Source organism: Eumetopias jubatus, unplaced genomic scaffold (assembly GCF_037043125.1).
Source record: "Eumetopias jubatus isolate StellerSeaLion01/CBP00866 unplaced genomic scaffold, mEumJub1_p1.0 scaffold_1, whole genome shotgun sequence".
Taxonomy (NCBI): domain Eukaryota; kingdom Metazoa; phylum Chordata; class Mammalia; order Carnivora; family Otariidae; genus Eumetopias; species Eumetopias jubatus.
Genome location: NW_028274807.1, coordinates 107,140,120 through 107,167,752, shown reverse-complemented (window position 1 = coordinate 107,167,752; position 27,633 = coordinate 107,140,120). Strand labels below are relative to the sequence as shown.

At 39.6% G+C, this 27,633-nt stretch overlaps 1 protein-coding gene across 1 annotated transcript in view; it reads left to right on the top strand.

The window, feature by feature from the left end:
• The window catches only part of MME (membrane metalloendopeptidase), a 104,578-nt gene that overhangs the window by 24,430 nt on the left and 52,515 nt on the right, over positions 1 to 27,633 (top strand). The window contains exons 4-8 of the mRNA XM_028103129.2: positions 8,482 to 8,643; positions 9,610 to 9,690; positions 9,777 to 9,872; positions 9,992 to 10,110; positions 12,014 to 12,079. Of these exons, the coding sequence (XP_027958930.1) occupies positions 8,482 to 8,643; positions 9,610 to 9,690; positions 9,777 to 9,872; positions 9,992 to 10,110; positions 12,014 to 12,079 (524 nt within the window). The remainder of the gene's footprint in view (positions 1 to 8,481; positions 8,644 to 9,609; positions 9,691 to 9,776; positions 9,873 to 9,991; positions 10,111 to 12,013; positions 12,080 to 27,633) is intronic.

Genomic DNA, 27,633 nt, shown 5'->3' with positions numbered 1-27,633 from the left:
TCATTTAGACTAATGTAAGACGTGACCTTGGCTTAGCTGGAACTTAACTAGTGGTTGACAGGGAGTGGTTGATTAAATGATAAACTAGCAGTCTAGATTACATTCAGCATGAGGTACTCCCCCCACCCCCACCCCAACCTTTCTTTAACCAAGGTATCACAAAAGTAATTTGGGGACAAGGATTTCATTTAAAAGTGAGGAGTGGACCGTGGAAGAATCCAGAATGTTTGTAACGAAAACCATTTGGTTTTTATTAGCATTAGTCTGTGTGCTTGCTAATTTTCAGTCATTTTCCCTTCAGGAATGGTCCCCTAGATTCTAGTTTCCACATTACTGCCTTTTGAATGGAGTCCTTTGTGACCCGTTGTGATTACATTGCATTTTCCTTGTGTTCTTTCAAAACGTTCTGACTTTGCCTTAATTTTGACTGGGCAATGGTGGGAGGAGGGTAGCAGCAGGGGAATGAGGTCAGCAATACTTTCAGAATGTTGTCAAAAAAGATTTTTAACTTGTCAAATTTGCCTAGTAACTAATATCAGGCTCAATGTCTATTAATAAGACAAACATTTAGGACAGAAGGTTGGGTCAGAAATGGGTGTCCTAAGGTCTTTACAAGAGCATTTGTTCCTGGGTACCCCAACATTTCTCTGACCTCTTCTGGACACTTCCAGAACAGTCATAAGCCAGGTTGATTATAGTGATTTTAAGGAAATGAAATGAAAATGTTGTGTGGCTTGGAGTCAAAAAGCCAAGGGCTTGGGCTGATTTGGAGAGAACAAGCTGAAAACAGTTTTGCTCATGTACCATTCCCTAAACCTTAGCTCCATGCAGAGTAAGAGGGTCAGAAAAGAAATTTTTTCGTAGAATCAGATGTGTGGCACTTATGTTGTAAATAGATGCCTAACCTATTCACAATGTTTGACACTAAAATATAATTGTAATAATTGAGGATGAAATTCTTTAAGTCCATTCCCACTTAATATTGTTGCCTGTTTTGTACATTTCCTGGATAGATCAAAAGCCTCAAAGGAATGAAGGACAAAAGTATAGTCGATTCTAATTATTTGCGAATTCCCTATTTGCTAACTCCCCTACTGGCTAAAATTTATTTGTAACCCCAGAATCAGTACTTGTGGTGCTTTTGAGGTCATTTGCAGACCTGAGCAGTTGGTGAAAGATGTGAGTCGCCCTCCACTTGTGTCCCTGGCTGAGGTCCAACAAGGACTGTAAGCAAGGGTCCTTCTCTTGGTCTATTTAATGCCGTATTTTTCATATTTTTTGTGCTTTTTGTTGGTAATCTCCTGGTTTAAAATGGCTCCCAGACATAGTGCTGAAGGGCTGTTAGTGTTTCTAAGCACCAGAAAGCTGTGTTGTGCCTTACAAAGAAAAAAACCTGTGTTAGTTAGCTTTGTTCCATCATGAGTTATAGCGTTATTGGCCGTGAGTTCAGTATTAATGAGTCAATGATACGTATTAAATAAAATGTCTTTCAATTAAATAAAAACACACATAAAACAAGATTATGTATTGATCAGCTGATGAAAATGCTGTGTAATCAGAGGCTCATAAGAACCCAACCCTGTATTTTCCCAAGGATCGATGACTCTGTACTTGATAATTCAGTGTTAGTTGTGACTTTACAACAAACTCCATCAAATAAAAAGAGTTGACCATATTCATAATTCCCATGAGTTCATTCTCATGGAAAAGCATCAGTGATCTACTAAGTAGGAACCAACTTTAAATAAGGTTAAGTCCACAATAAAGTGCCACAACACAAAGCTTTATGTTATCCAGTTTATTTATTTGCTGCTTGTGCCAATCATATTTATTTCTGATTTCCCTTATTTTACTGAAGTTTCCCCAGGAGCACTTGACACATGAAGAAATTTCTTTAAACACACACACACACACACACAAGACCAGAAAACTAGCCTCTAGGGAATGTACATGTATAAACATTGAAATATTTCTTGTGCATAGTGCCCAAAATATTGTTTTCAGTTAGCAAACTATTGATGTTGTTGGAAAGCAGGGTATAGGGGCTCCTGGGTGGTTCAGTCAGTTAAATGTCTGCCTTCAGCTCGGGTCGTGATCCAGGGGTCCTGGGATGTAGCCCCACCTTGTGTTCCCTGCTCAGTACCCACTGAACCTGCTTCTCCGTCTCCCTCTGCCCCTTCCTGCCCCCCCCACTCGTGTGTGAACGGGCACGCTCTCTCTCTCAAATAAATAAATAAATAGATAGATAAAATATTTAAAATAAAAAAAGCAGGGTATACAGGTAGGAAAGGGGGATCATGTGGCATGGAAGCCATTGGCATTCAAAGACAGACCAAGGATCTCCCCTTCTTGAGCTGACAGGCAGAGGAATTCTAGTGCAACTGGCGTTTCATCATGTCTAATTATGTCTGGCCACTGGTGGAGTGGTTGTGCCTCAGGGCTGTCACCTGAGCAGCCCAGGAGCCTCCTGAGATTAGAGAGAGCTCATCGTAGAGGAATAGAAAGTCAAGCTCAACAAAAATGTCCCTTGAACAAAGCCTTGCCCATCAGAGAAGAGAAATAGTTCTGAACGGAGTGCAGGTTTTGTTATTATATGCTCCGCCAAACCAGGCCTATTTGTCCTTGTGGTCTTGGGAGAGGGAGGCATGGAAGTAAAATGTTAAGTCAGCTATTCACCTGGAGGCACCAGGAGTCTCCTTGGGACTCCTCCAGGACAATGACAGATGACAGAAAGGCAGTTTCACACAGTTCCTACACCCGGAGCTGGGTCATGGGTGGGGGCTGGGGTGCGAGGTTGTAGAGGCCAAAGGCAACAGAATAGAGTGGAGGACTGGGAGGTGGGGAGTGGGCTTGTACACAGGAGACACATGTGTGGCTTCCTGAAATACTGTGCCAAGGATTTATAAGGGACTGAAATGCAGTTAGAAATATAGGTTGTCATGACGGTAGCCCATTGACACAGACCGGAAAAGCAAGAAGAAATATGCCTGATTCATGTAAGTATGAGTATGGTATTGGAATATCTTGTCCTCATTTTCCATGTTTCTCTGTTCTCTAATCTGATGGTTTTCCCCTGGCTGCTTATTAGAACCACTAGGGAAGTCTTAAAAAAAAAAAATGCCTGGACCATCTCGAAGATTCTGATTTAATTGATCAGGGGTGAATTCTGGGCATCTGGATGCTTAAAAGTCTTCTAAGGTGATTCACATGGTTAGCCAGGGTTGAAAAGTACTGCTCTGAAACATATCCCTAAGAATTTTCACTCTCCAGAACCCAGTGGATTATATCCAAAGATCGATTAGGCAGGAATGCTGCTACATGCCCACTTCAAGAAGGTGCACTTCTGGACGTGCCTTTGAGTACAAATGGGCTCCATTGCCACTCACCTCTCTGCTTGCCCTGCTGTGATGAATTCATCTGTTGTTGTTTTAACCTCTTCCTTCTTCCTGGATACTACAGACCTTCCAAGTCCTGACGCTTTCTCCTACCTTTGACCCAGGGCTAGGTGCTGGTGATAAGGTTGACATTAGGGAAGGAGGGAAGCCATGTTTACATAGTGGCAGGGAGGGGAGGAAGTAGAGGGCAAACGGAAAATAAAGGGCAGCTGAGAAGGAGCGGAAAAGAAGAGAGAATGCAGATCACTGCTTCTCACACAGCCCCATCTGGTCTACCCAAAATATGGAGGGAAGGGGTGGTGAAATGGAGCCCCCATGGGAGCCTAAGTGCAAGGCCTTGGGCTCCATCATTTACTAGCTGCTTGATCTTGGGGAAATTACTTAATCTTGTACAACTGAAAAGTGGTGAAGCTCAGGGATTCAAAACAGGTCTGCCTGATTTAAGGACCCCAAACATTTTCCCAGCTTATACAGCATCTTCTAATCCATACCCACACAATGGACCCTTGGTAATGAATACAGTAATTAATAACTTCCCAGACGGTAGTTGAGCTTGTTTTAAAATTCCTATAGTCAAGGAAGTTGGGAGAATGTTACAAGAAGATTAGTTAGGAAAAAAATGGTGTGTCATATATTATCAGCCTAGAACATTTGGAATTGTCATTCGGAAGAAATAAGCTCATTATTAATAGATTACTTTTCTTGTCTTTATGTGACTATTTTCTTAAATTAAAAATGCTTTTTTTTTCATATTGCAAAAGCAATGCATATTCATCTAATACCAATTGGAAAATAAAGATAAGCAACTAATACAAAATTAAACACACTCATAATCCACCCACCCAGATATAACTGCTGTAAACGTCTTTTAGACTTTCTGTGCTTTTATATAGATTTTTAAAAAGTGTAAGTACTGTTTCTTTCACTTCACGAACATCTGGTCAGCAACATTCCGTGTCAATACGTTTGCCTTTCCTACATCATTTTTTATGTCTGCTGATGAAGGTGAGTACTTTTATTTGTTTTTAAACCACACTTGTTTACTCAGAAGTCAGAAACACACAGATAAGGAAACATCTGAAGAGCCCAGGTGTGGCTCTGTGGAGAGGTTGAGTAATTCAAAACAAAGTGCAAAATATAAAAACAATTACAACCAGTTTGACAGTTGTGTGTCTGTTTCCTACAGCCCTTCTACCCACAGGTCTACCGCTGACTTCAAAGAAAAGTCAGCACAGAGGAGGTCCGGAGGATAAGGTGCAAACCGAGAATCAAACCCACGATAAGAGATTAAAGGAAGCTTGATCAAAGACCCAGCATAAAAGTGCTAGCTCATGACTTGCCTTGGCCCATGGCCCCAAAATATTCACCAGAACAGAGAGCACTCTTTGAAGTGATTGGAAGCGCCCATGCTCAGATGAGCTCTCTGGTCAAAGGGAAATTTTTAAAAAGTGGCACAGGAAAGAGTTGGCAAATTTGCCTCTTCCTATCTCTGGCCTGCACAGCCCTCACAAATTGTTTGAACACTGCTTCTTTGGTTTGTTTTCCAGATAGAAGTCATTTAACTGGGTGTCAAGTACGAATTCAACCTGAGCGGGGAAAGATCACTTGTTTCCTTTGTGGGAGATGTGAGAAGTGTAGAGGCATTTCACATGGCAGCGGACTTGTGCTCACAAGCATGGAGCTGCTCCACTGCTCCTCCTTTTTCTTCAAGGTGTTTAAAAGAGCATGAGATATTTCCAAACTGGCAGTAAGACTTGCTCATTAGTGTCCTTGTTCATTCTACTCACTCATTACTCGTTCACTGCTCTTCCCCCCTCGGAGTTTATTGCTCCTTGTGGTGTTAGGACATAAACCATCCATTTCCCCAGGGAGGGGAAGAAAATGCAAGTGCTCCCAAAATGGCAGTTCCCTCTACCACATTCAGTTTAAATACTTAAAAAGTATTTTAAAAGACAACAGTTACATAAAATTGCTAAAAATGTATGCTTAGAACATCTTTGTTTAGCACTTTTTTCAGCCTCCAATTTTCTGGTTTTTCACTTTTTACATAATTCTCCAAGTGTTGAGGGTCTTTATTTTCACTTCCCCTGTCATCATCTCTTCATTTCCTTTGACGTTTAAGGGAATTACTTTTTCTACCTTTTTGAAATCAATTTCCTCAGCTCTACCTGACATTTCAAGTTAGAGTTTTTACTGACAAATCTTGATTGAGTGCAACATGAGGCTCTGTAAGAGACCTGGAAAGCGCATTCCCTTCTTTACCAGAACCACACAGTCTAGGTGAGGGGTTCATGGTTTTTCCAACAACAACTAAAATGAATACGATGGCAGCTGATACAGATTTAGTGAGGACAGTCCTTGAAGAAGGAGGATTTGAACTGAGCCTTGGAAATGCCTGAAATCTCTAAACATGAAAAAATTAAAAAGGATATTTTAATAGGGGTTGATGCACCATGGTCTAAGTTACAAAAGCAGAAAACTATAGGCATTCACAGCAGAAACTGAGCACAGTCATTTAAATTGGGGCCTATGGCACATGTGAGGAAGTGGGGAGAGAGAAGCTTCACAGGATAAAATCAGAGTGAGAATATGCTGTGGGATCTGGATCTTTCTTCTTTTTTAAATTTCTTCCAGAGTCATTTATTCCATCCATGATTTTATTTGTTTTCTTTTTATTCATGTATAATTAACATGCAGTGTTATATTAGTGTCAGGTGTGGATTTTATTATTATATTTGTATTATTTATATATTTTTCTGGATTTTATTATAAATGCAGACGGAGCATATTGAAAACCTCAGAGTGGAAATGGCATGCAAAAATGTTATGGTAATAATCGGACTGGCACACAGGATGGATTGGAGTAGGGAGAGGCCTGGGGCCATAACTTGGGCAAAAGGGCCTAGATAGAGCCTAAGAGAAGGAGGGCCCAAAACAGAGCAGAAACAGTGGGCATTGCAAGGATGGGATGGACTGGAGGCCAGGAGATGAGAACTGTTCTGACCTGCAGGAGTGGAGGAGGGGGTGTGTGGGAGGAGACAGGAGGACTCACAGATGACTCAGTGTGGTGGTCACACATAACCATTTATGCCCATGCCTTTTATGAGGTGCTAGGTGATGGGAATACAAAGAGGCTAAGTTCATCAACAGAACGGTCGGGAAGACACAGTAGGTGTCCACAATCAGAAACCTCATCTGAGCATTCAAGACTGAGTGAGGCCATGAGCTCTCAGGAGTTCAGAGAAAGAAAGAGTCCCTGAAGTGTGGAGTCATGGGAACCTCAGAGAGAAGATGGGACATATGCTGAACACTGAATAGTGGGTAGCATTTGGGAAGAAAGGGAAGAGAAGTTAGAAGGGTGGGGTGAGGGAGAGAGAAGCAACAGTACTGGGTAGAGAAACACAAGAGTGTTCGTGGCACATGGAGCAAGCCTATCTGGTTGGAGCAGAGAGTGTATAAGAACACAGAGGCAGGATATAAAGAGAAAAGGCAGAGAGAGACTTTTGACTACTCTCAGAAAGACTTAGAGGCCAACTTAAAGAGTTTTGTAATTTAACCTGGGCAGTGTCAAACCACTGACATTTTCCAGTGGGAGAGTGACTAACAAAAGTGTATCTGGGGAAGTTTCAGCTGTGAAAGATGCGTGGGATGTATCTAAGGAGGGAGAGGGTCCTAGCACGATGAGTAGATGGGGGACTGCCAGTTAAAAGGGAGTGAGAAGAAAAACTGATCAAGGCAAGAGTACAGAAAAGAGGCAAAAGAGTTACCAAGAAGCCTAAAGGGCAGGGGGAAATACAGAGTTTTACCCAAGGCTCAAGCCTGGGAGGCCGTGATACGGGTCGTGCTCTACACCATTGCGCACAAGTCCAGAGAGGACTGGTCTGGAGACAACCTGCAGTTTAGCGTCACACCCAGAAGGTGATGAGAAGCGGGGGCTTGACGTTCAGCTGGAATAGAGACTGAGCCATCATTCCCAGTTGAAAAAAAATCCGCACACCTCAGCCATTGTTTGAAGTTTTTAATTAATGAATTAATTTCTTCAGAAAGCAAAGTATTTTCAAAAGCTCGTTTGAGAACTTATCCTCTCGCGATACAGCTGCGTTCTCAACTGCTCTTTTGTTTTCACCGCAGAACAGTTCAACTCGTAGGAGAAGGAATGTGGGGAGGTCAGTAGGAAGGTTTTCTCACTATTCCAGGTGTTAGAAACTGTGGGCGTTGGGCCTGCTGGACGTAATATCCTCCTCAATGGCAGTAATTCATATTTTATGCATCCTTCTATCAACTGCGGTACCTAGCACAGTGTTTTGCACACTGTAAATACTCCCTGTTGGCTCATTTGCATTTTCATCGTGGTTCTCAAAGATAAAAGAGTGGACATAAGAAAAGCTAACAAGCTTACAGCCAATTTTACAATGACAGACTCTACAAAAACAAATGCAAATCAGATGTCCAATTTGAATTGCAAAAATATTGTAAGCAAGGTCCAAGAAGTAATAACGGCAGCTTCAGATCTTTACTAAAATGATAAAATCCATGAACAGTCCCACAGGGGCGCCTGGCTGGCTCAGTTGGTGGAGCAGTCGACTCTTGATCTCAGGGTTGTGAGTTCGAGCCCCACGTTGGGTGTAAGGATTACTTAAAAACAAAAAAAACAATCCCACATCCCTTGGAGTGTCAGAGACATTCAAAAGTCACAGCACCTTGAAGAGTAGAGTTAGCAGCTGAAGTTACCAGAGTGAAGAGACACCTTGTGTCAGGACCGGGCTCAGGCTGGCAAAGGCAGACTAGTATTCTTTTTTTCATCTGAGATAGGAACTAGCAAGAACTTCAGTTATTTGGAGGTGGGGGTGAGATGTAGGATGGGAGGACCAAGACCTCTCAGAAATAAACCTAACCAACTATAATAAAGGAGAGGAGGACTATACATAGTCATCATTCCTCTTCAATTGACAGTAACATAAGAAAAAGGAGCATCAGTCCAGTTGACTTGATCATAAAAGAGAAACAACAAGCCTCTTGTTCCACCTTCCAAACTACTTAAGAAATACATCCTTCATTTTGTCTCGTTCTTTCTCTGGTCTTTCAGCCGCTCGACTAATCCAGAACATGGATACTACTGCTGAGCCTTGTACAGACTTTTTTAAATATGCCTGTGGAGGCTGGTTGAAACGCAACGTCATTCCTGAGACCAGCTCCCGTTACAGTAACTTTGACATTTTAAGAGATGAACTAGAAGTCATTTTGAAAGGTTAGTGGAGTTTGTGTCTATGCATCAAAGATTTCTCTCTTAATATATCCATTTTTTAAAGATACAACTCTTAGCCATTATGGAGAATGCCACAGAAGATTAAAGTCGATAATCCCTCCAAGTTTTGTGGCTCACCACTAAGTCACTCTGAGGCTGGTAACACTGAAATGGATATGTTGGCATCTCAGCATTCCTGCTTTCATGTGTGGGTACACATACGATAAAGCTCTGTCATTCTTATAGATGGCATCTTTATGCCATTTCACATAAGAAGAAATTAATTGATGGCCACTAAACACCACCTCCATTGTTTTTCCACTCTGGTCCTGGGTCGAAGTCAGTATTGAGTCGTTACTGTGTCGAGGATGTTACTGACATTTGCATGCCAGAGCAGGTATATTTATTCTAACCCATCTAAGACATTCGCCTTGGGAAGCTGAGGAAGTCTTGTCTAGTCTTCTGCTATCCTCCATCTTCTGTGTTCCCCTCTTCTAGAAGTTACTTTGTAGAAACACAATTTTTGCTATTTTCAAACTTCCAAACAAGTAGAATAATTCAGTCAGTTTATTTGGAGCGTGAATAGTACAATCACACAAAGATAATTATTTCCAGCCATAGGTGGAAGACTATCATATTAAATTCCATATTCCTCTGCATTATTATTTCTTTTTAATCTCAATTTCAAAAACAGTACTTTATGTATGGCAGAGCAGTACACCTCACTGTTCACAAAAAAGATAATCTCGTCAAAAAGACTTTCATCTAACTTGGCTAATGACATCAACTCCCAGTTCTGCACTAGGAATAAGGTAAGGGGTTTAGCTTTTCCTATAGAGTTTAGAATGGGGACGGAGTGAACCTACGTACACAAAAACAAGCTTTTTTTCTGAACCCGCATTGCAAATGTTAATTACAGCTGCAAATGAGCAATTTTATTGATGTGTTTTATTAAATGCTCTATTTTAGATGTTCTTCAAGAACCCAAACCTGAAGATATAGTAGCAGTGCAGAAAGCAAAAACATTGTACAGATCTTGTATAAATGAATGTAAGTGCTCTCCATTTTATCTCATTAACAGTGTGCCCAAATATGCAAAGACTTCATAATGAATTTATTTTCATTGTTTTCAAAAGCTGCCATTGATAGCAGAGGTGGGAAACCTCTACTCAGTCTGTTACCAGATATATATGATTGGCCAGTAGCAACAGAAAACTGGGAGCAAACATATGGTAAGGCAATTTTTCCCTCTTTTTTAAAAAAATAATTTCCATGTAAAATCTGTGTTATTATAGTATCATATTAATGCACTAAACCTTCTAAAAGTATACTTCACCTTTCGTTGCTTAAGGTACTTCTTGGACAGCTGAGAAATCTATTGCACAACTGAATTCTAAATATGGGAAAAAGGTCATTCTTAATTTTTTTGTCGGCACTGATGATAAGAACTCTGTGAACCATATAATTCATGTAAGTTTGTGTGGCTGACAGCCAAAGTTATCTTTAAATTGTAATAAAATGTTGGGCACCTGGGTGGCTCAGTTGGTTAGGCGACTGCCTTAGGCTCAGGTCATGATCCTGGAGTCCCGGGATCGAGTCCCACATCGGGGTCCCTGCTCAGCGGGGAATCTGCTTCTTCCTCTGACCCTCTTCCCTCTCGTGCTCTCTATCTCTCATTCTCTCTCTCTCAAATAAATAAATAAAATCTTTTAAAAAATTGTAATAAAATGTCTACATACATTGTTATTGATATTTAGAAATAATGCATATTCTCATTTGAATTGCATGAGCAAGATAGTAATAAATTCGTGCTCTGTCCCCAATACCTGGATTCCCAATTTTGGAAGTATTTTCTTAATGCTGTGTTTTAGACATTCATCTCTCCCTTCTGCTACCGTACGTCTAGATACTGCTTTCTTCGTAAAATAAAGAAATGAAAGGGCCTCCTATTTAGAAAAAGCACCCGATTTCTCTGTGTGTTCATGAAAAGAGCATGGTTTGGTTTGCATAAGTAATGCAAGTCTAGAAACCAAAATTTCTAATTGCTTCCAAAAAGAACATAGAAAAGGGTTTTTGAATACAATTTTGGTTGTTACTAAAGAATATTTGAACTTTTTTTTCAGTGAAAGTAAATAAAATATTCTTTTAAAATGGATTTATTCGATTTTTTTCTCATGTAAGCCATTCATTTAGGTTTACTTAAGGTGCCACCTAAGATGAGATTAATACTTAATGAGTATGTTTGGAATGAACTAAAACATTTACAGAATTTTTATTTGGTTTCCTGTAAAAGAAAGTACCCCAAAAGCTGCAAGTCACAGATTCGTATTTATGTCACTATTGCATAAATCTTTATGGCCATTTTTATCAAAATCATAAAAGAGATTGAAACCAGCTCTCTTCTACAGTCGACCCCTTTCTCCTTCCAGAATTCATTCCTTTGGCTCTTAAGTGCCAGGATCCCCCATGATCACCATGGAGAGATTTCCTAGGGGGAGTTGGAAGGTTGGAAAGGGGCTGAGCCCTACCTTGGTGACACCTTCTGACTCTTTCCATACCAGTTCTCTGGGTTCTGTTTCTTTCATATTGTCCTGGGCTCTTTACAGCTGCTGGCTTTCTCACTCTAATCCATCTGTGCTCTCACTTGCCCCGGACCCATTTAACCATGCAGTGCATAGGAAGCAACCTCACAGATCTGGGAGTGTGTCCAGGTGGCTCTCACTGGAAGGCAATAGACCAGACACACCAGAGCAGAGCCTTGTTTCTTTCCTCTTTCACACACCCAGCTGCCAGAATTTGAGCAGAGCAGGAGAGAACTGAGGAGAAGTCTCCTCTATCCCCCTAGGGTAGGGGATGTCAAAAAAAAATCTCTGGCAAGATTTCCCCTAGCCAAACAGTTCTAGAGTTACCATAGAGGTTTCCAATGTTTTGTTTTTTTCCATCCCAATTAAGGGTGAGAATAGAAGAGAATGTCCCCCAGGAGAGCATATTAGGATCTCAGGAAGCCAAATGTCCTGTAAATGTATAATTTAGAAACTTCCAAGTCCTAGATTCTAACATGTTTTTGTCTACCTGCCCCTTCTATTTTGCATTAAAAAATCCTTCCCAGTGTATTTTTATTCAAGTTTTCTTTGGTTTTCCTCAAATACCTGCAGCATAATCTTCCAGATTGCCTAACTACCCATCAGTGTAACACTTCCAAGTGGTGTGGAAACCATTGCCTAATTTGTATTCACTCACTGTCTGATTGTTACCCTTATAAACAGCAAGAACACTAGGATCTTGTTCGTACATAGATAGACATGCTCATATGTTGTCCACCTGTCCCACATCAACTGAACGGTTTGTTTTCTTCTTTGTATATTTCTTATAGATTGACCAGCCTCGGCTTGGCCTCCCTTCCAGAGACTACTATGAGTGCACTGGAATATATGAAGAGGTAAACAAACAAAAACACAAAACTACGGGAACAATTGGTATAAACTTATATAAATAATGAAAAAGACTTAAGGCCAGCTTTAAACTTAACCCTCTGTGTTCTTCACCCAGAACAGATGCTTAATATTATACATAATAGTGAGCTTCCTTTGACTGAATGAATGTCCTCAGCAGAATGAATGAAAGTCTCTTGAGAAATAAGAAAACTTGGAATTCCTGATTTGTGTCTCGATTCTTACTATTGAAGTCAGATGACCCATTTTGAAAAGTGAATTTTAAGTGTTTCATTTCCTCTATAAACTGAGTCATTTAAAAACTGAACAGACGAATCATGGTCTAGGGTGGTGCCCGTGAGGATCAGGGAGTGGTCCGTGGTGAGACACATCCTACTCTGCAGTACACTTTCAGAGCTTTTGGATGTGACACTTTAGGGAACTACCTAGGTAGGAGCTTCGGGTTCAGACAAACCTTTGCGGCCACCTCCTGACTCTAACACTGGTCCGTGAGCCAAGGGGCACCCTACACCACAGAAAACTGCTGGACATCCTGGGGTGTTTTGTATTGTCTCAGAGCCTTACTGCGCTCACGCTATGTCCATGTGCTTAGGCTTATTGATGTAAAAAAAAAAAAAAAACAACAGAAGATAAACTCAGCCATGGGATGGATTTCAGATACTTGTGAAAGACGTTAGTTCTATAAATGTTTTCCTCATCATTATTTTGTAACTCAGAAGTAAATTAAGTTTACATTTGATGATCCTGATGGGTTACAACGTACTGGTTATGGCTGAACTTACCCCTTAGCGAAAATGATTAGCTAAATATGTTTATGCCAAAATTTATTTTGCCTTATTAAGTTTAAATGACATGGACTAAATTCACTGTACAGTATCTTTTTGAGTGGCTACCCAACACTGAAATGAAGAAAAAGATGTGTTATAAAAGGCCACAATCAGTAGCACAGACAGTCAAATGGAGGTGGGGTATTTGAGTTCATGATAATCTAGTTACTGTGTGGGCTGCAGCTATTATAGGCTTTTCGAGCTACTTCCTATTGCAGAGCTGAGGGTGATTGAGGAATTTTTGACTCATTATATTACATTGTCATCATCATCAACTGGGTTGTTTTTCATATTTAAGATTGTGCCCTAAAAACAGCAGATTTTTCCAATCCTAAAAATATGTGGTTTTTTTGTACTTTAACATTTCTGATATCAAGGCTGACCTGGCAGTCAGTGTATACATTTAATGTGATAAAGTTTATTTTTCCCCCCAAAAAAGGTGTGTTAAGATGAGGGTGTATTTGTGCATTTTATATTCAGTGCTATCTCATCATCTAGAACAGGTCACACACTGGCCGTCATAAGCTTAAGTCTATATAGGGGCATTTTTGTTTAACCTGCAGTTTTGTCGTGTTTTTAAATTTGGGATTAGTTGCCAATATTTTTATTTTTATTTTTATTTATTTATTTTATTTTTATTTTTTTGCCACCAAATGTTAAGAAAACATTTTATTTTCCATGTTTTTGTTGCCAATATTTTTAAAACTTGTAAGATTTTACTTGAGAATCCAGATTTCTTGACAAATTAGTAGGATTGGAAACCCTAGGCCTGCATTCCCATGTGGCAGCAATGGACAGAGCTGTTTGCTTCTTTCCACTGGGGCATTTGTTCTCTAGGTTTGAGTAGTCCTTATTTAGATGACTATTAATTTATATTGACTTCCTGGTCCCTGTATGCTGCTGAGTTTGTAAGTTAGTTGGGTCCTGGTGAAGCTACGGTAACAGAAAGACCTAAAAATAGTGAAGCTCCAACCAGAGAGAAGCTTATTTCTATCTCCCATGGTAGTACAGAAGGAGGCAGGCAGTCCAGGCGAGGAAGGAAGCTTCCTTGACCACCTCATTGCTCGAACATCAACCTCTTCTCGTGTTTGTTATTAGTCTATTTGGGCAGGGTTGGTTCACCAATTCTCTGTTCACATTTCATGCCACAGGAAAAAGAAGAGGTTTCTCTCTATGTAAGTGATGCAGAAGTTGGATGCATTCCATTGCTTAGCACGTTGTCATGTGGCTACAACTAAGTATTGAGGAGGCTGGAAAATGTAGCCTTCAGCTCAGTGGTCATGTATGTGCCTCTTTAAAATTTGGTTGATGGGGAAGAAAGTTCTGTTACTAAAAGGAAGAAGGGGATCTTGGATCTTAGAGTACTGCTACAGTTTGCATCTGCTGGTCGGGGAAATACAATATTTATAGTCAAACAACGCATTGGTGATCAAATCTGGAATGAGTAATATATTTATAAAGTTCATGGGAGAGAAATCTGAGGCTCTGAGGTTTGCCCTAGAACACTCAGAAAAGCAATAGTAGAACCAGAGCTAGAACTTTTGTCCCTGTCCATTGCTCCTTCCATTACATCATTCCAAATTTGTAAGAATATTAATTTATATTAGTAGGGTTCTTTAAATGAGCAAGTGATAGAGAAAACCCAGCAGCACTGGCATTTACAGCTTGGAAATCATCGGTTCAAGTTAGGTGCCCTTCGATGATGGCCACTTCCACCTGTAATCCCTCACTTAGTTTCTCTTCTGCATCTCTAGCCAGCTATCAGGTAAAAGTTCTAGTTTTACCACTACCTTCCTATCTCTGAAAAAAGTTAACCCCCTTAAATACTTTTTCCTCAGCGTTGTATTGCTTCATGAAAAAAAAATGGTGAAAAGGACAAGCTAACGAAATGACAGCTAGTGGGAAAGTCATAAACCTGGAAGAAGTCTTAATACCATTGTATCTGTCTATGACTGGTCTGCATTGATTTTTCTCCCTTATAGGCTTTTATATATACTGTTCCCTTTGTCTAGAACATTCCATACACACTTGCCACCTGCCCAGCCCCCTTCCTTTCTCCTCACCTTTTAAATTGACATTTAAATTGTACTTCCTCATGAAGGCTTTCCCTGGAACTTTTAACTAGATGAAGATACCTTTATGTTCTCATATCACATGGGTTTCTGGATACTTTTTTATTTAAGGTCATTCCCTGCCCCCTCCCCCAGGAAACTTAAATTAGTGAGAACAGTGGCATGTCTCACTGATTCTTTGCTTTATTTCCAGTATCCAGGTCAGATTCTGACCCTTATGAATTATCAAATGAATACTAAATGAATCAGGGGATAAATCAGTGGATGAACAGTTGAAGGGGAAGATGGCAGGAAGAGAGGAAAGAAAAGGGAAGGTAGAAGCACCCAGTCCTTCGAGGTCCTTCCTAGTTCCTCATCTTGATTTTGGGGCAAGTGTGAGATCTAGAACCTCAGTAGCTGACAGGCTGTATTTCCTAAGCATCTTACACACATCTCACAACTGTGCCTCCCTTTTCCTCTTTTTAATCTCCAGTTCTTTCTCTGCTACATTCAGTTTGCCTGAGATGTATTCACACATTCAGTGGGTCCCATACTTTTGCATTCCATATTATTTTATTGGAAATAACCAAGAGAAGTTTTGAGGATTAACATAAGGTCACCAACTTTTTACCAAGAAAGGTGTTCCATCTTTGACTAGAGAAACCTGGTTTCTTTGCCTGTCATGCTAGCCAGTGATTTTCAAACTCTACTGTGGAGTCTGGTTCTGCAGATATGCTTCAGGGGCTGGGGATGAGGGAGGGTCACACCCCCTCTGATCAAAATGACCCTAATCATAGATCTTGATCAAATCATTACCTAAGCCCATTTCCCCAGGTCCTCCTTGACCTCCCATGCCCATTCTGCTTCATGAAAGCGTGGGGGGTTTTTTGTTTTGTTTTGTTTTGGGGGTTTTTTTTGGTATTTTTTTGTTTGGTTGGTTTTGTTTTTTTGGTGGTTTTTTTTTTTTTTTTTTTGCTTTTGATACCCTCCAAATGGAATTTTTGTGTTGTGATAATTATGTGGCATTCAAAACAGTAAAATGCCTTGTGCTGTTAGACAACTAAGTAATGAAAATAGATGATGCATTTTTTTTCCAAGAACTATTTCTCACCTTCTTCCTCGAAGAAAAAACCTATTTTTCTCTTGTTAAAAGATCTTCCTGCCTTTCAAACTTATTATGTGCTTTTATTCTGGCAGTTTTAAATGTTATATTTTGAGAAATGCATATTGTATTTCTCTGGTTATTTTTCTAAACTTAAAACACTTTTCCTTTTTATTTTCTGTACTTTCCCTCTCACTTAAAGAGGGAACATGGCTCTAGTGCAATAGAAACCAGAGATATATATTCTTATATTGTTTTACATGACAGGATCTTTTTTTTTTTAAGATTTATTTATTTATTTGCGAGAGAAAGAAAGAGAAAGCAGTGGGGAGGAACAGAGGGAGAGAGAAACTCAAGCAGACTCTGCACTGAGCACAGAGCCTGACACAGGGCTTGATCTCATGACCCCAAGATCATGACCTGAGCGGAAACCAAGAGTCAGATGCTTAACCAACTGCAGCACCCAGGCACCCCAGGATCCTATATTTTCTTAATAATTAGAGTTACTCATGCACAGACTTAAAGAGCTAAATGGGACATTAGAGGATTTGGTCCAAACCCTTATCTTACAAATGAGGAAACAGAGACCCAAAGAAGTAAAATGACTTACTTAAACTCAGATTAAAAGATCCAGGTGTCAGTTAAGAACATGAATTGTAAACAATAGAAACCTACTCTGATTAACTTGAATGACACACTACTACGTCAAAGGACAGAAGTAGTGAGATTTGAAACAATTCGATCCCTTCCAAGGGTATAAATTTCATGCAAGGAAAACAATATGAAAGATACACACTAGCCATAAAAAATAATCATCCCATCCATGGAATTTTTCAATGGAACCAGCCTTATGTGAGGAAGCTCTTGTATATTGATTGGTTCGCTGAAAGGAATGACAGCCTGAATTTTCTTAAGGAATCACTTACCTTCAGAAGAGTCTCTGAACTCTGTATTTGGAGATAAATGGGAATTGTTTTTCAAAGCTTCCCTTTCTTTCTCTCTGTAGATTATCTAGATTAATTGTTACCTTGTCCTCTTTTGTAAAGAAATCTGTAAGTTAGCAACCCTAAATATTTTTGCGTAACTGGGTTAGAGATATGTATACGCCCTGTGTTTGTCTGAGAGGGTAGAATCAGCCAGAGTAGCAGTTTCCAAACCTGAGACCTCTGCGCGTCAATGGCAGGGCTCTGTGGAGCCACACCTTCACATCTACATACTCTAAGACAATCCATCATGATTTATGTTACTTGCTTGTACACCAAGGAGATAATTATTTGAACAGAGCATTTCAGGGCTAAAAGAAAAGTGAGGGAGTCCCTGGGTCTAGTGGATGAGAGCCCGAGGAGGTGGGGCAGGAGTGGGAAAGGAGAACTACAGGAGAGAATGAGCGCTATGAGGCATGGCCGGGAAGAAGGAGTTCAGAGTCAGGAGGAAATTGAATCCTCTTAGAAAAACTGGGGGTTTATAAAAAATGGAGGTGTTCGAGGGTTAAGGATAGAGGACTTGGAACATGGCCAGGATGGTTGGAAGCCAGAAAGAGATGATCCAGAGTCTGTGTATCTGAATAAGAGAAAATGCAGAGCAGGAAAGAAGGAAGGAGCACAGGCTGAGCTTTGCAGTCCTTTAGATGAGCAGGTGCAAGCTGGAACTGAGTTAAACCTAGAGAGGATTTTGTTTGCCCACTTATCCAAAATACAAGCTGAGAGAAACTGTTCCAGACTTGGGCTGAGAATCTGATGTCGCAGGAAGTGAGGGAAACTTACTTCTTAATATACTTAAAATTTAACTTCATTTTTTAAATCAGTAGACATTTATTGAGCTTCTACTATGTGACAGATAGTTTTCTAGGCAGTAGAGATACTGAGGAAACAAGACAGAAAAGGTCCTTGTTCACCTGGAACTCATGTTCTGATGGGAGGAGATAGAAAACAAAGAAACAAGTAAATAATTTAAGGAAATAAGATGAATGCAGACAGTAGTGTTATAAAGGAAACAAAACAAGGTGACATGATATAAGGTGAGTGACTAGGGATAGGGGTGGGTGGATAATTTCGATGTAATTTGATTTGTTTTTTTTTCTTTTTTTCTTTTTTTTTAAATTTCTTATTTATTTATTTGACACAGAGAGAGACACAGCGAGAGAGGGAACACAAGCTGGGGCGGGGGCGGGGGGGAGAGGGAGAAGCAGGTTTCTCGCCGAGCAGGGAGCCCGATGAGGGGCTCGATCCCAGGACCCTGGGATCATGACCTGAGCCGAAGGCAGACGCTTCACCGACTGAGCCACCCAGGCGCCCCTGATTTGGTTTTTAAAAAGACCACTCTGGCTGCTCCTTGGCTGACTTGATAGCACAGATCCTACAAGGGATCCTGCTGACCTCATTTTGTCCCCTCTGGGCACCAGGTGACTAATAGTCAGGAGGTTTTAGCCAGCCCAGGCATCTGTATTTAACAAAACATAAAGGAGCTTTTATTTTTTATATTTTAATATAATTTATTAAATTATAAGTTCATACTCAATTTTTCATAATGATTGTGTTTAGAAAAAAGTGTTTTTGTTTTAAGTCACTGAGTTTTGGAGTGATTTCATTTTTCTGCAATAGCTACCTGGAACAGCAGTAGAAATGAGATGTCACACGAGTGCATGGAAAGGATTTCTATCCCAGATTTGAGTGAAGGAAGACAGTATCTCCTGACTCCCAGCACCTCTGAGTCAGAGCACCCCTCCTCAGAGAATGCCCACTACTTCATCATTGCCACAGGAAGCTGAGACATAAAGGAGCTTTAAAACTTGAGGCTTAGTGAGTATGACAAGACTCGTTTTGGCTGTGTGACATTGACAAGAGGATTTTTTGAGATGGATTGAATCTGGCTTATAAAAGGAACTACATGCATCTTCCCCCAAATGTGCAATAAACCTTAGAAGTTACACAATAAGGTTCTCCTCATTAGTAATGTGATGAAAGCTCCAAAGAGTCCCCATGCTGGTCCACAGTGGATCCTCTTGTTCCTCTGTTTATCCTGCTCAGACCAGGGGCTCTTTCTGCCTTCTGGTCCCCAGGAATGGCTGTGTGATTCTGGATAACTGCCGTCCCTTTTTGGGAAGCAAGTCTCCATGTGCTGGCAGCTGCATGCTCCCTGACAATGATGTTTAAACGGTGGGGGGCGGGGGGGAGATCTTTTTGATGGGAAACCTAGCTTTCCTGCTTGAAGTCCCCTGTGTGTTCCTTCAGGAAACTTTCTGTGTAACATTATTAAAAATCCCCGGGCATCGGTAGCTAAGAAGAGCACAGTTCTGTGACTTTTCAGTCACTTCATGCTCCGTATGCCTTCCCTAGAAAGGGAAGGCAGAAAACTGGTAAGAGCTGGGTGTCTCGGAACAGAATCTTTGGAAGTGAAACTCCTCATCCTTAGGTGGTTGTCATACCAAAGTACCCAAATATCAGCCAATCTAACTGGAAAGCTATCTGTTCATCCCTGGGTCTTGCTGTTATTCCTAGACAAAGATACTAAAGTTTAAAGGACAATAGTCAAATGTCATTGCTGTCTTTCTCTTTGGCAACCAACAAATACCAGCTTTTTTCTAAGCAGCAGAAGCCCAATTTCTGAACAGAGCCAATTTATAAATACCATTGCTTGGTCCTGCAAAATGAAGATTGTTCTACTTAGAGTGACAATTCATGGTCTTGGGTGTTAGTAAATATCATCTCGTTGATAGCGTGTAATTTCAAAACTCACAAAACTGCTATTATGGATTTTACCATAAAACCATGTAAAACCAATGATCATCTTTGAACCTGCTATTATAGGAGTTGGGATTTACAATGTCTTATTTTTAAAAGAAGGGCTATGCAGGTATTTAGGTGGATTCTTTTTCACATAAAGGATTCGCCATTTGAAGGCTTCAACAAAAACTCCCTTATGATTGTCAAGATAGTTGGCTCTGACCTTGTCCTGGTAACTAATTGCTCTCTCAGTGACAAAATAGAAACACTGGATTTCAATTTTAAAAATATCCTAGCCAACCTACTATTTAAATGCTAAAATATATGTTGATTACTTTCTCCCCAAATCATGACAATTACTATCATTTGCCATATTACATATCTACAAAATATCTTAAGGAAGAAAATTAAAACATTAGGGTAGAGAATCATATTTTGTAAAAAGGATTTAACAGCAGGAGTAAGCCTGGGTTCTGACAGCTACTAGATAAATTTGGCAGCCAGGAAAGATAATCAAGATACTAAGACACATGTTATAATCAGTCACATTGGAATAGTTGCCAGGTAATGGAGCTTATTAGAGGAAGTAGTGTATTCCATGTAGCTGTATTAAAGAGTCCAGCATCCCAGACCCTGCTGATATCCTATGCTTCCGGTTTTCTGAGAAACGTCACCTGCTTGGCAGACTAGAAGCACCATCCAAAGTTCTTGTGCTTGCCTTTTGCCAAGCTCTATAGTCTTTAAATGTATCTGTAAAGATAAAGATACTGGAGTAGAACCACTTTGCAGAGTCAAGGAAGTACAGGAGACCATTCTTGTTATTGCTTTCTTACCTCATTAACAAAAAAAGCATCCCACAGAATAAAAGAACAAAAATCTCAGCAGGCTGATATTGGAAAATTCAAATTACCATTTCCTTCATAGTAGTAATTCCCTGCTGAATGCAGATGAATTCATATTATTTGAAATATAGTTAATTCAAAACATTGCATGCTTATAGTTTGGAATAGTTGGGCCCGTGAGATATGAACTCAGACATATTTGTTTACTTCCAAGTGAAACAAGAATTCTGATTGCCTTTTAATAGGAAAAGAATGGACTTGGTGAGAATACACATACAAACATCCTTTCATCCCCGTTACCTTAGTGATTAGGTTTTAATACAGGCCCACAGCTGAAAATAGTTTGTTCAAATGAGTAGCAGATCCATGTATAGAGATGCTAGCTAGATACCCCAGCATTACAGGGTATCTATAAAAAGGGAAACCCTCTCCCTGGGGAACAGTTTACTTAGCATTTACTGAAGGTCATGGAATGCCTGTATCTAAACATTACCTTAAGCTGTCCTCTTGATTTTCAAACTGATAATACCTATACATCTTGCTTGATAAAATACTTATTTCCCTGTAAGTTTTATGTTTGATCCTCTTGATGAGTAGCTGTAAATTCAGATGTACCTTTCCTACTCACAGTGAATAGAAGTGTGCCCCTTTCACTGATAATGAATGAGTAGGGGGTTTAAAACCCTCCTGAAACTACAAAGTGTTAAGCACTATATAACCTTCCTTTGTATTTGCCCCAGGAATAAGTATTAGGAGCATAGAAATACCCGTTAATCCCACCCTTGTGTGGCATGACTTCCCCAATCATGGTTCTCTGTCTGTCATTAAGCTGATGCTGGGAACTTGAATATTGAGTAAATTTTAACAAGGTGAGACCATAATTTATTTTTTTAAATTTTTTATTGTTATGTTAATCACTATACATTACATCATTGGTTTTTGATGTAGTGTTCCATGATTCATTCTTTGTGCATAACACCCAGTGCTCCATGCAGAACGTGCCCTCCCCAATACCCATCACCAGGCTAACCCATCCTCCCACTCCCCCAGAACCCTCAGTTTGTTTTTCAGAATCCATCATCTCTCCTGGTTCGTCTCCCCCTCCGATTTCTCCCCCTTCATTCTTCCCCTCCTGCTATCTTCTTTTTTTTTTTTTCTTAACATATATTGCATTATTTGTTTCGGAGGTACAGATCTGTGATTCAACAGTCTTGCACAATTCACAGCGCTCACCATACCACATACCTTCCCCAATGTCTATCACCCAGCCACCCCATCCCTCCCCCCACACTCGAGCAACCCTCAATTTGTTTACTGAGATTAAGAATTCCTCATATCAGTGAGGTCATATGATTCATGTCTTTCTCTGATTGACTTATTTCGCTCAGCATCACACCCTCCAGTTCCATCCACGTCGTTGCAAATGGCAAGATCTCATTCCTTCTGATGGCTGCATAATATTCCATTGTATATATATACCACATCTTCTTTATCCATTCATCTGTCGATGGACATCTTGGCTCTTTCCAGAGTTTGGCTATTGTGGACATTGCTGCTATAAACGTCGGGGTGCACATACCCCTTAGGATCCCTACATTTGTATCTTTGGGGTAAATACCCAGTAATGCAATTGCTGGATCATATGGCAGCTCTATTTTTAACTTTTTGAGGAACCCCCATATTGTTTTCCAGAGTGATTGCACCAGCTTGCATTCCCACCAGCAGTGTAGGAGGGTTCCCCTTTCTCCACATCCCCGCCAAGGTCTGTTGTTTCCTGACTTGTTAATTTTAGCCATTCTGACGGGTGTGAGGTGGTATCTCATTGAGGCTTTGATTTGGATTTCCCTGATGCCAAGCGATGTTGAGCACTTTTTCATGTGTCTGTTGGCCATTTGGATGTCTTCTTTGGAAAAATGTCTGTTCATGTCTTCTGCCCATTTCTTTTTTTTTTTTTTTTCTGCCCATTTCTTGATTGGATTATTTGTTCTTTGGGTGTTGAGTTTGATAAGTTCTTTATAGATTTTGGATACTAGCCCTTTATCTGATATGTCATTTGCAAATATCTTCTCCCATTCTGTCGGTTGTCTTTTGGTTTTGTTGACTATTTCTTTTGCTGTGCAAAAGCTTTTTATCTTGATGAAGTCCCAATAGTGCATTTTGCTTCCCTTGCCTTTGGCGATGTTTCTAAGAAGAAGTTGCTGTGGCTGAGGTCGAAGAGGTTGCTGCCTGTGTTCTCCTTTAGGATTTTGATGGACTCCTGTCTCACGTTTAGGTCTTTCAACCATTTCGAGTCTATTTTTGTGTGTAGTGTAAAGAAATGGTCCAGTTTCATTCTTCTGCATGTGGCTGTCCCATTTTCCCAACACCATTTGTTGAAGAGATTGTCTTTTTTCCATTGAACATTCTTTCCTGCTTTGTCAAAGATTAGTTGACCGTAGAGTTGAGGGTCCATTTCTGGGCTCTCTATTCTGTTCCATTGATCTATGTGTCTGTTTTTGTGCCAGTACCATACTGCCTTGATGATGACAGCTTTGTAATAGAACTGGAAGTCCGGAATTGTGATGCCACCAGCTTTGCTTTTCTTTTTCAGCATTCCTCTGGCTATTCGGGGTCTCTTCTGGTTCCATACAAATTTTAGGATTATTTGTTCCATTTCTTTGAAAAAAGTGGATGGTATTTTGATGGGGGTTGCATTGAATGTGTAGATTGCTCTAGGTAGCATTGACATCTTCACAGTATTTGTTCTTCCAACCCATGAGCATGGAACGTTTTTCCATTTCTTTGTATCTTCCTCAATTTCTTTCATGAGTATTTTATAGTTTTCTGAGTACAGATCCTTTGCCTTTTTGGTTAGATTTATTCCTAGGCATCTTATGGTTTTGGGTGCAGTTGTAAATGGGATCGACTCCTTTATTTCTCTTTCTTCTGTCTTGTTGTTGGTGTATACGATTTTATATCCTGTGCATTGATTTTATATCCTGCCACTTTACTGAATTCCTGTATGAGTTCTAGCAGTTTTGGGGTGGAGTCTTTTGGATTTTCCACATAAAGTATCATATCATCTGCAAACAGTGAGAGTTTGACTTCTTCTTTGCAGATTTGGATGCCTTTGATTTCTTTTTGTTGTCTGATTGCTGTGGCTAGGACTTCTAATACTATGTGGAATAGCAGTGGTGATAGTGGACATCCCTGCCGCATTCCTGACCTCAGGTGGAAAGCTCTCAGTTTTTCCCCATTGAGAATGATATTTGCTGTAGGTTTTTCATAGATGACTTTTATGATATTGAGGTATGTACCCTCTATCCCTATACTCTGAAGAGTTTTGATCAAGAAAGGATGCTGTACTTTGTCAAATGCTTTTTCTGCATCTATTGAGAGGATCATATGATTCTTGTTCTTTCTTTTGTTATTGTATTGTATCACGTTGATTGATTTGCGGATGTTGAACCAGCCTTGCAGCCCAGGGATAAATCCCACTTGGTCGTGGTGAATAATCCTTTTAATGTACTGTTGGATCCTATCGGCTAGTATTTTGGTGAGAATTTTTGCATCCATGTTCATCAAGGATATTGGTCTGTAATTCTCTTTTTTGATGGGGTCTTTGGTTTGGGGATCAAGGTAATGGTGGCCTCATAAAACGAGTTTGGAAGTTTCCTTCCATTTTTATTTTTTGGAACAGTTTCAGAAGAATAGGTATTAATTCTTCTTTAAATGTTTGGTAGAATTCCCCTGGGAAGCCGTCTGGCCCTGGGCTTTTGTTTGTTGGGAGATTTTTGATGACTGCTTCAATTTCCTTAGTGGTTATGGGTCTGTTCAGGTTTTCTGTTTCTTCCTGGTTCAGTTTTGGTAGTTTATACATCTCTAGGAATACCTCCATTTCTTCCAGGTTATCTAATTTGCTGGCATATGGTTGCTCATAATATGTTCTTATAATTGTTTGTATTTCTTTGGTGTTGGTTGTGATCTCTCCTCTTTCATTCATGATTTTGTTGATTTGGGCCATTTCTCTTTTCTTTTGATAAGACTGGCCGGGGGTTTATCAATCTTGTTAATTCTTTCAAAGAACCAGCTCCTTGTTTCATTGATCTGTTCTACTGTTCTTTTGGTTTCTATTTCATCGATTTCTGCTCTGATCTTTATTATTTCTCTTCTCCTGCTGGGTTAGGCTTTATTTGCTGTTTTTTCTCTAGCTCCTTTAGGTGTAGGGTTAGGTTGTGTATTTGAGACCTTTCTTGTTTCTTGAGAAAGGCTTGTATTGCTATATACTTTCCTCTTAGGACTGCCTTTGCTGCATCCCAAAGATTTTGAACAGTTGTGTTTTCATTTTCATTGGTTTCCATGAATTTTTTTAATTCTTCTTTAATTTTCTGGTTGACCCATTCATTCTTTAGTAGGATGCTCTTTAGCCTCCATGTATTTGAGTTCTTTCTGACTTTCCTCTTGTGATTGAGTTCTAGTTTCAAAGCATTGTGGTCTGAAAATATGCAGGGAATGATCCCAATCTTTTGGTACCAGTTGAGACCTGATTTGTGACCTAGGATGTGATCAATTCTGGAGAATGTTCCATGGGCACTAGAGAAGAATGTGTATTCTGTTGCTTTGGGATGGAATGTTCTGAATATGTCTGTGAAGTCCATTTGGTCCAGTGTGTCATTTAAAGTCTTTATTTCCTTGTTGATCTTTTGCTTAGATGATCTGTCCATTTCAGTGAGGGGGGTGTTAAAGTCCCCCACTATTATTGTATTGTTGTCAATGTGTTTCTTTGCTTTTGTAATTAATTGCCTTAATTGGCTGCTCCCATGTTAGGGGCATAGATATTTACAATTGTTAGATCTTCTTGTTGGATAGACCCTTTAAGTAGGATATAGTGTCCTTCCTCATCTCTTATTACAGTCTTTGGTTTAAAATCTAATTTGTCTGATATAAGGATTGCCACCTCAGCTTTCTTTTGGTGTCCATTAGCATGGTAAATTGTATTCCACCCCCTCACTTTCAATCTGGGGGTGTCTTTGGGTCTAAAATGAGTCTCTTGCAGACAGCATATTGATGGGTCTTGTTTTTTTATCCAGTCTGATTGCCTGTGTCTTTTGATTGGGGCATTTAGCCCATTTACATTCAGGGTAACTATTGAAAGGTATGAATTTAGTGCCATTGTATTGCCTGTAAGGTGACTCTTACTGTATATTGTCTGTGTTCCTTTCTGGTCTATGCTGCTTTTAGGCTCTCTCTTTGCTTAGAGGACCCCTTTCAATATTTCCTGGAGGGCTGGTTTCGTGTTTGCAAATTCCTTTAGTTTTTGTTTGTCCTGGAAGCTTTTTATCTCTCCTTCTATTTTCAATGACAGCCTAGCTGGATATAGTATTCTTGGCTGCATATTTTTCTCGTTTAGTGCTCTGAATATATCATGCCAGTCCTTTCTGGCCTGCCAGGTCTCTGTGGATAGGTCTGTTGCCAATCTAATGTTTCTACCCTTGTATGTTACATATCTCTTCTCCCGAGCTGCTTTCAGGATTTTCTCTTTGTCTCTGAGACTCGTAAGTTTTACTATTAGATGTCAGGGTATTGACCTATTTTTATTGATTTGGAGAGGGGTTCTCTGTGCCTCCTGGATTTTGATGCCTATTTCCTTCCCCACATTAGGGAAGTTCTCTGTTATAATTTGCTCCAATATACCTTCTGCCCCTCTCTTTCTTCTTCTGGGATCCCAATTATTCTAATGTTGTTTCATCTTATGGTATCGCTTATCTCTCGAATTCTGCCCTCGTGATCCAGTAGCTGTTTATCTCTCTTTTTCTCAGCTTCTTTATTTTCCATCATTCGGTCTTCTATATCGCTGATTCTTTCTTCTGCCTCATTTATCCTAGCAGTTAGTGCCCCCATTTTTTATCGCACCTCATTAATAGCCTTTTTGATTTTGACTTGGTTAGATTTTAGTTCTTTTATTTCTCCAGAAAGGGTTTCTCTAATATCTTCCATGCTTTTTTCAAACCCAGATAGTATCTTTAAAATCATGATTCTGAACTCTAGGTCTGACATCGTACTAATGTCCGTATTGAGTAGGTCCCTGGCAGACAGTACTACCTCTTGTTCTTTTTGTTGAGGTGATTTTTTTCCATCTTGTCATTTTGTCCAGGGGAGAATAGACGAATGAGAGAACAAAATGCTAAGAGGTTATATAGGGTATATATATAACAGAGTATATAACAGGGTATATAACAGAAAATGTACTCTAAACAAAACAGAAAAGACCTGAAACCAGGGGGAAAGAAAGTGAGAGAAAAAAAAAGAAAAAGATAAAAACAAACAAAAACAGAACAAAACAAAAAAAACAATATGATCAAATATGATCAAATATGATCAGGCTGGTGCATAGATCAGTGCCACACACTAGATTTTGGGGGTATTTTGGTCTGTTAGAAGAAAGTGCCTCCCAAAATTTTAAAGAAAGAAAGACTTATATATGTACAAAATAAGAGTTGATATGATGAAGGGATGGAATACGACTGTAAAGATGAAAATTATAAAAAATTTTATAAAAGGAATTGATAAGATAAGAAGTTGTTTGAAAAAAAAAGAAGATTTAAAAAAAAGAAAGAAAGAAAAAGGGGGAGAGAATGTGATCAGGCAGGAGACTAGAACAAAGCCATACACTAGAGATTTAGGGTATATTTTGATCTGTTAGAAGAAACTGTATCTCAAAATTTTAAAGAGAGAACAACTTATATATATATCAAAAATAAGGGTAACTACTATGAAGGGATAGAATATGACTCTAAAAATGAAAAATAAAAATGTTTTTTTTAAAAGGGATTGATAAGATGTTGGTTGAAAAAGGGAAAAAGAAAAATTCAAAAAAAAAGTTAAAAAAATTAACTTTGAAAGACTAAAGAATCATGGTAAAAAAGCCATGAATTCCATGTGCAGTATTCCCCTAGCGCTGGAGTTCTGCCGTTCTCATAGATTGGTAAACTTGGTCTTGGCTGGCTGTTCTTGCTGA